General features: G+C 40.6%; 1 protein-coding gene across 1 annotated transcript; it reads right to left on the bottom strand.

Annotated features, from left to right (window-relative positions):
- Positions 1–2,740: 2,740 nt before the first annotated feature.
- On the bottom strand, positions 2,741–8,994 carry PCDH9 (protocadherin 9). The gene is made up of 2 exons (XM_058548286.1): positions 8,468–8,994; positions 2,741–7,252 (listed from the first exon to the last, which is right to left on the bottom strand). Exon 2 carries the CDS (start codon positions 7,115–7,117, stop codon positions 4,019–4,021), a length of 3,099 nt encoding a protein of 1,032 aa, XP_058404269.1. The 5' UTR covers positions 7,118–7,252; positions 8,468–8,994; the 3' UTR covers positions 2,741–4,018.
- Positions 8,995–9,372: the final 378 nt, after the last annotated feature.

A 9,372-nucleotide genomic window follows, 5' to 3' on the forward strand; every position in this document is an offset into this window, starting at 1 on the left:
TGAAAAGTAATCATAAATGTAATATAGTGTCTATAAATGATTGGGAATATAAGCAATTCCCTTTATATTGTAAAAGTACATGTATACACTGGAGTACAGCATGGATCACATTTTCAACGTATAATTTCTTCAATATACACACAAATGTATATATGAGCAAATACTCTAGACTGTGAAAAGTTAAAGGATGTTTAAGCTCTAAAATGAGCATTGCATTTAAAAATTAAACATGACTGTTTACCCAGAACCAAAGTCTAGTACAACTATCACAGATTGTTTTACTACTGGAAGAAGTTGTCAAATGTAAATAGGTCACTTTTTTTTTCTTTAACATTTTCATTTACACCCCCACAAAAAGCACACTGGGGCCAAGAAAATTAATTCCCTAAATGTTGTCAACTGGGCTGGGAAACAGCAATAAACAGCTTACTATAAAGCCTCCAGCTACAATAAAACGTCTGTCAATAAGTGAGCTGTGAGCTGGACTGTGCAAAAACAGGTCCTCTGGAAATGATAATCTGAAAGGGAAAGGAGCTGACATTTATTGTTCCGAGATGCCGAGGCAGTGGTTCTCAAAGTGTGGACCCTGGACTAGCAGCATCAGCATCACTTAGGATCTTGTCAGCAATGTGAATTTTCAGGCTCGACTCCAGTGGTAGCAGATGAGAACCTCTGGGAGTGGGGCCCAACAACCCATATCTTAAGAAACCCTCTGGGTGATTCTGAGACACCTTAAAATTTGAGAACTTATTATCATATTTTAAAAATCACATCCATTAAGAATATTTTTTCCTTTTAGAGAAAATACCCCGATGAGCTTATCATTTAAAGCCTTACTGGTACTGGTTATGTTGCCATCCTCTTAACTATATAACAGTGAACTTTACTTATTTATGAATAAAGACCAAGACATGATGTTGCTTTAAAAAAAAAAGGAAATTTCACTCAATCTGTGAATGTTAAGGGTACTTCCAAAAATTCATAAAAAATAATTTGTGGAAAATTCAGTGACAGACTTGTTATATTCAAGGAAAATGAAAGCTTCGTAAAATAGAGTGGATGAGGAACGTGGTTTACAAATTGCTTCATACGTTCTTTGCAGGGTCACACAAGGAAAACAGCAGGGGGAAGAAAGTCAGACAAAATAAGAATCAATGCACTACGAGCAAACTCATGGGGTAAAAGTCAGACATCACGTTTTCATTGTATAGACAGTACAAATTAATGATATTTAACTTTGGTAACCCTCTACTCAAGAATCTTGCATTTTACCCACACATCAACTAGCACCATAAAGTGAAAAGATGTCCTTGTAAACAGCAATCCGTGCCCACTCAACTAAAAATCTTCACAGATTATATGTTAGTTTACAAATTCCTTTGAAAGCTGTTGTTGTAATAAACTCTATTTTTTCAAAATTGTGCAGTGTCAGGAGCACATTTTGTAGAAAAGCCACTAGTTGAAGGAGCTAAAAACAGAATTTTGACTTTTTAGCTTAACTAGAACATCTTCAGATAACAATCATATACTTCAGTGAAAAAACAATAAAAGGGTTGTATTCATAGAAAATATGCCTCTTTTATACTAAAACTGTACACATTGTTACCACCATCACCTCTTTTTACTTCCAATATTCTTTTTCTCCAACATCGCAATTTTTCTTTCTCAGCATGAAAACTTCTAAAAGGTATAAGCAAAGCCATTTCAATAGCTCTTTATCATAATAGTGAATTATAGCTACATTTGAACATCGAAATGCCTACAAGAAGTGCACAGTGACACATGGTCTCAAGGAATGTCTAAAATGCACTTTAGTTCCAGTTAGAGAATTACTCAGCATCCTAGTTCAAAGATTACATCATACAAACAAATGTTCTTATGACTGACTAAGCCTCAACAAATGATCTTTTGCATACTTTGCTGAAATGCTCTTAACATTTATGTCACTGTACTATATATAGTTTCAACTTTCGAGGAGAAGTCAGAAAAAGTGGGTCTGCACATCGCTACTAATACCCACCACACTTATTTGAAAAGAAAGATAATGTGGAAGAATATCAGTATGTTTCTTTGAAAAATAAATTTCAGATTTTATAAGAAAAGTTTTAAATCATGTTAGTTTTTTCAAGATATTATGCAAATCATAAAATATAATCAGTACATTGTGAGTGACATTCACATTAAGAGTAACTAATAAAAAAAGCCATTTTCTTTCTTTTCGTTAAATGGAAACTTCATATTTAAATCCATTTAGTTTCATACATTACTTTTCTTACCATGATTAACTATTTACCAACTCTTACAAACCTTTACTAAGCTTGGAAATTTTCAAAATTTTTAAATCAACCTCTTTTAAAGCTGATGAAGTTAACATGAAAATAAATTGTTCCAACTTCAACTTACGTCTAATAACATCATATTCTCCTCTACAACTTCTAGACTGACTTATTTTAATTCCTTTCATTCTGTGCATTCAAACTCTAAATATATGTGCTTTTGAAATGCTCTAGATATTTAATCTTTTACTTTAAGAAATGGAGACTTTAGTTGTAATGTTCTGGGAGTACCTATGTGATTCATTGTCAAAATTATTTTTATAAATATCTTATTACCACAAAGTCTTAAAGTCACTCCAGAGCAATAAACACTAGATGATGAGAAGGAGATAGAGTTTCAATAAGACTTTCTCTCCCCACCCAACCCCCCATAAAAAGAAGAAAGGAAAAGAAAAACTCTTGAGTTTTCAAACACTATTCAACAACTGTCAATACTATCCTGCAAACTTATTTTGCTTTACTTGATTTTCTGAAATCTATATGTTCCTTATTTTTAACAAATTCAGATGGGTCATCACCATAGGTGGACTCAATACCAACAAAGATAGAACTTAGACTACGAAATCCTAGGAAGTTGGTGTGGTGAGAGCTAGTCACAAAAGAGCAAGCAAATGAACTTAAATAGTTGCTCCAGAGCAACTATCATTAAATAAAAGGTATCTTTGGCTATAGTACCAGCTTGATCCTTCCCTCCCCCATCTCCTTGCTACTGCAGGATTGGCACCTAGCCAGCACAAGCGACATGATACCCTAGTGCCATCTACAGGATATTATTGACACTCAACTTCCGTGGCAACAGACAAGCACCAGTGAAATAAATTAGACAGCGCTGCATTTAAATCTTTATTAACAAGGAATTATTAGACCTAAGAAAAACTAATTCTGGATTTGGTTGAAATATGAGTTGCTCAGCCTCTTAATCCCTCTTCATATGGCATATTTTACGGTTTAGAATGAGTTATGACAGATCACTTATGCATTACTAAGATGAGAGAATATTTACAATGGATTCATTCTTTTCTGTATAAATCAGTTATATCAGGGAGAAAGCATTCCTTCTACTTTTTTTCTTTTCTTTTTTTTCTTTTTGGAAGAGTACTTTGGCCATTGTGGACAATCTGCAAACCTCTCTGTTCAATACCCAATCTACTATACTACAATAAAATCATCTGAAATCAAAGAGAAGACTTCCTATATGGCTTAGTTGCAATCTATCAACAATCATGTGCTTCACAACTGATGTACATTTCATACTCTACTATCTTGTTTAGAGACTAAAAAAAAATTAACCCCTTTAGCAACCACAGCTCTGACATCATTATAGTCAGACCTTCAAACGTCACTTAAAACTTGAGATTTGAAGGTGACTTTCGAGATCAAAAGGTAATGTGAAAATCTTGAAGCAGTCAATTTGGAAACCCCAGGAGCAGAATTTGGCATATCAGAACAGGTTTTCTTCTTCAGCAAACATTATCTTGGGACATTTTTGAATAATTTCCTCTTTTCATCTTTTGCCATTTGAAGGAAACTGGGAGGTTAAATAATTCTCAGAACTCAGAAATTTCAAAGCTGTTCTAAAAATTCTTGACTGAGCCCCAGAGGAATAGAAAAAGGGGTCAAGTTTTTTTTCCCTCTTTATAACTAAGCTAAAGTTAGACCAAAACAATAGACACACTGGCGCGTTAATACTGGTTGACTGGGCACTTGTATGCAGTACTTATAGACCAGTAAAAGTGCTCGTTTACCTGTCTGGTGTGTAAGGGGCCCTTTGTCTTGAAGCCTCCTTGGGAACTGCACTCTGAGGCACTGAAGTGATCTGAACTAGTGGAAGAGCGTTTGGAAAGGGTGTCGCAACCCCCGACAAAGGTGTTGTCCAAAGGGAGTTCCTGAATCACGTGATGCTTTTTCACGGAAACTGGAGTGTCCGGTTTAAGATGAAAAGCAGGCTGTGGAGAAGCAGATTTGTAGTGCTTGGCCAGGTCAGGGCTGTTAGGTTTGAAGGTTGTTGGAGGTGCCGGGCCCCAGTCAAATCTTCCTATACTTTGCTCCTCCAGCTCAGCCGGCAGGCTTATTGTCCCATTGATAGGTTCGTGAACTGCATCATCGGGTTTGGACTCTTCAATTGTAACAAAGTTCAAAAGAGAGCTCTTGGGAGACTTTCTTTTCTTCCTTTTCTTTTTCTTGTTTTGTTTGTTCTCTTGGTTTGGGGACATCCATTCAGCACCTTGCTTGCTCCTCTGAGCTGCTTTGAACCTTGATGCGTGGCGACAACGCACCAGAACAGTGACGAAGATCACGACTATGACCACCATGGCGCCGGCGACGATGGCGATCATGATGGTGAGATAGTCCTCATTTTGATAGGGTTGGCTACTATCCCCTATGTTCCTGTCCAATGGGGTCTCCATAGTCCTGCGAATCAAGTCATAGATATAGGAGGCATTTCCAGCAGTGTCATTAACATAAAGAAAAACAAGCACAAGTGTGTGCAAGGACTTAGGGTATCCCAAGTCACTTATGTTGACCACCAAACGGTGCAAGCCCACATCAGTAGGTGCCGGTTTTTCCTCCAGAGTAATGTTACCTGTGACAGGATCAATCCGAAACAAGCCTTTGTTGTTCCCACTCACAATTGTGTACTTAAGTTCAGCATTCATCCCAGTGTCAATATCCACTGCAAAAACTTCTGCTACCACGGAGCCAGGAATGGCTGAGAGGGGCACCAACTTAAAAGAAGTGTTAGAAGGTGGAGAAATGACAACTGGGCTATTGTCATTGACATCCATGACATTGATAGTTACTTTTGCAGTAGAGGAACGAGGTGGTTGTCCTCCATCAGTGGCTTTGACATCAAAAGTGTAAGAACTCTGCTGCTCTCTATCAAATGAGACATTTGACTTTATGACTCCAGAATAGGGATCCAACACAAAATTATCATTGTCGTTTAGAATGGAAAGAGTCACCGCTTTATTCTCTCCAGCATCTGCATCTGTCACTGTGATTACCCCCACAGTACTATACTTTGGCAGATTCTCAGACACAAAAAATTGAAAATGATTATGAGTAAACTTGGGGCTATTGTCATTCTCATCCAGAACGGTGACTATCACAGCCGCTTGGCTTTGGAGGGGAGGTGTCCCGTTGTCCCGGGCAGTTACTGTAAAAATGAATCGCTCTTGTTCTTCTCTGTCAAAGACTCTGGAGGCTGTCAAAACTCCTGTCTTTCGGTCCAGATCAAAGAAGGAGGCATTCGGTCCAAGCTGATAAACAATGTCTGCATTTTTCCCACTGTCTTCATCTGTGGCACTAATAGTTGTTAAGTATAACCCACGTCGGTTGTTTTCAGAAACTGACAGCTCAATTACAGGCTGGTTGAAAATTGGTGGGTTGTCATTTTCGTCCTCAAGCTTAACCCTTACCAGAGCAGTCTGATTTAAACTGGGCTTCCCAGAATCAGAGGCAACAATTTTAAAGCTGAATTCTTTGGTGCCCTCATAGTCCAGCAAAGAAGAGGTCTCTAACAAGTACTGGTTGTCGTATACCGCCTTCAAATGAAATGGGACCTCTCTTTCAATAAAACAGATCACTTTGCCATTCACATCCGTGTCCTTATCTGAAACTGTAATTAGGGCAATCTTTGTATTGACAGGATCTTTCTCAGATAAATACACTGTGCCATTGATGGGACTTATAATGTACCTGAGGTCTATGTTAGGAGGGTTATCATTTACATCAGTGACATTGATGGTAACCGTTGCTCGAGCGGGAGTGGAGCTGCCATCGCTAGCCAGCACTGTCACTTTGTGAATGGCTGTCTCCTCTCGATCTAAGGACCTCTGAACTGTAATCAGCCCAGTAGTATTATTTAAAGCAAAGAGTCTTTTGGTTGCAGGGGCGACCTGGGCACCAAAAATGTACCGGATTTCAGCATTACTGCCTATATCTGCATCAGTGGCATGGAGCTGAATTACAGAGGTGCCTACAGGAGCATTCTCTGGAATATGCACCTCCACTTGACCCTCTTTAAACACTGGCCTGTTGTCATTTACATCACTTACTGTGACCTGCAGTATGGCTGTGCTGGATTTCTGTGGAGTGCCTCCATCCTCTACTTTGATTTTCATCACATAGGTATCTTTCTGTTCTCTGTCCAAGTTTTGCTGAACAATCAATTGCGGCCACTTCTCTCCCTCGGGAGTTTCCACGATATCCAGTCCAAAAACACTCTGCCCATTTAACAATTCATAATGCTGTACACCATTGAAGCCTGTGTCAGGATCTGTAGCTGATGGAATTGGAAAGCGGCTGTTGATCAAAGTGTTTTCTGGAATGGAAATATTGATGACAGGAGATGGAAACATGGGGGCATTATCATTGGTATCCTTAACAATTATTTTTATTTTGATCAGCCTGAAAAAATCATTGGGGAGGATCACCACCTCAAGTTCAAAGAAACACTCATTCTCCTCAGCATAAGAGGCTCCAGCACAGAGTTTTTCTCTGTCTATTCTATTGGAGGTTGTGAAAATTTCCCCAGTGCTACTGGAGACTTTCACCAAAGGGGCATCCCCAGCTTTAGAAACCAGTCTGTAGACAAGGCTGGCGCTGGTCCCTGTGGCAGCATTGATGTGAGAAATGTTCAGATCCTTTGGTATGTTTCCTATGGGCACATTTTCAGGCAATTCCTCTCTAATAGTGTAAATAAGTTCTTGAGCTATTGCGGAATCCAGCCTTAAACAGGCAATCAGAGCAGCCAACAGGTAAAAATCCCTCAGGTCCATGATAATGTATTTATTTTCTTTTCCTGGATTTTAGCGTTTAAAGGTTTCCACTGAGGAATGATGCACGAACTGCAAGAGGAAGCGTGCATGGACTGGAGGACGCATTACCTCTCATCGCTTATTTGGAGACAGCCACTGTCAACACAATCGTATAGACAATATTATTCTTCAGTAAACAAAAACACACAGTCACAAAATATCACAACACATTTTCCACTGCATATTAGTAAACATGGCAGTTTGCTCTGCTACTGTTTGCAAGTTAACTCTGTGGATAAAGAACACTAAATATCCCCTGCTTGTTGCATTTGCCCAGAGAAAATGAAATTTTCTACTTTTGAATTAAGGACAGCTGCTATTTTTACCTGTCTTCACCCACACTGTTTTTCAGGATACTGTTTAATTCGAAACATGCATTCTTGTTCTCCTCTTCCCCTCCCCCGTCTTACCCGCCTCCTGGCTTCTAACCCACCTCCCTCAGTTTTTTTAGGTGCAAGTGAAAAACACTAAGTATTTAGCTACGGTTCCTGCTAATTGCTTTGTCACATGTCAAATGTGATGTGTTTTCTTCTCTGCCACACTGAGTCATCTCTTTCTTCTACAAAGACTATCTTTTTCTTTCCTCCCAGTCCTTCAACTGCCTTCTAGTACAATCTTACTGGGAAACAAGCTCACGGAAATGCTGCTGCAGCATCAGAGGCAATAGTCACCGGCCACTACACATCCTCATCGCCTAAAAACACAATACCAAGACTTCAGATCTCTTCCCCAGACCTTGCTCTCACTTCTCCATATTGTCAAATTATCCCCATTAGAATTAATAAATACCTTAAAACTTTTAAAAATGTAGAATAATATATGATTCCTTATCCTAGAGGTGGAAGAGAGTGTCGAGACGTAAATGAAACGCAGCTAACATTTCCATGTAACAGCACAATATTTTCGACTGAGTATAAAAGAGAAAAAAAAATGCAGTTGCTTAACCCTGATCTCTGGTTAAAATATAAGTAACATCTCCCACACATAAATACTGCAAACCAATAATGCAGGTAAAAAGGTTTCTGCTTAGATGCTCCTCTAACTGCAATTTAAATGGGTGCAAGGCTCCAGGCAGCTTCCTACTTGAGTAGAACTGGTCAGTTCCCAAGCTCTAATCTTATCTGCATTAGGCTGCACGGTAGCTGATGCCCGCGATTAGTTCCGGCAGAGTGATGCAGGTAGGGATGCAGATACAGCCGAGTAGGTGAGCTCTGCCCCAACCGTCTGCCCAATTACAAACATCCCTCGTCTCCACTGAGGACATATCCAAACACAGAATTTACAATTGTGCATGCAAAACTTTACACTTACGTTAGTTGCCTCAACCTTTCCCCTTTCCCGGTATGCTGCAGTTAGGAACGATTTGTTCCAACACATAGAAAGCCATGCATCTGGTAGCACCAGTTTGGGGAGAAATCAGAAGCAGCAAAACGTTTCCTCCTTGTAAAATGTGTTGCTTCGGGCTGGCAAATTAGCAACTCCAGAGAACAAATTCACAGATTTGTCGTTAGTCATTCTCTCCACATTTCGTCTCTATTACCCACGGGGTCTGGGATCTTCTGGTATTTAACACACACACAACATCCACTTGCACTCCTTCAGTTCAGGGGTATTTTCCACAGCGTCAAGCATATCATTTCCCTCCGATGTTAATACTGCTTAAGTCTCTAACTTCTTGTAGGAAACGTCAGAGTTGGGGTGATGGTGATTCTCTGGTTGCTCTCCTGGGTGACAGTTGCCCAAAAAATTCCTAATTGGTTATCTCTTGCGTGCTTCAGAGACTCTAAGGCGCTCCTTCCTCTCTTGCGTGCTCTCCTTCTCTCTCTTCTCCTCTGCCCCTCTCTCCTTCTCCCTCTCCTTTCCTCTCTCTGAACTGAATTTCTTGATATAACTCTCAATAAGCCCAGAGGGAGGGCGTGACGGCATAGGCCCCGCCCCCGGCCCCTGATTGGCCCGCATCTTGCGGTGCGGGCGGCCGCAGCCGGGCACGAGGGAGGGGGCGCGGAACAAGGCGCAGACTGTCTCCCAGCCTCCCCTCCTCAGCGCCCCCTCGGCTGCCGTGAAAACCCGGAGAAGTGATCCTGGCCTCGGGAGAGCCGGCTTCCAGGAGGCGCACTGAGCATGCTCAGCAGGGTCCGGCCCGGAGGGAAGCGCCGGCTGTCCCCGGGCCCGCGCGGACAGGTCTCTCGCAGGCGGAAGCGGGGCCGGCGGCTCGG

The sequence above is a fragment of the Diceros bicornis genome, chromosome 9 (genome assembly GCF_020826845.1).
Source record: "Diceros bicornis minor isolate mBicDic1 chromosome 9, mDicBic1.mat.cur, whole genome shotgun sequence".
Lineage (NCBI taxonomy): Eukaryota > Metazoa > Chordata > Mammalia > Perissodactyla > Rhinocerotidae > Diceros > Diceros bicornis.

Coding starts and splice junctions, on each gene's coding strand:
- PCDH9 (XM_058548286.1), bottom strand. CDS start 7,117: ATGGACCTGAGGGATTTTTACCTGTTGGCTGCTCTGATTGCCTGTTTA.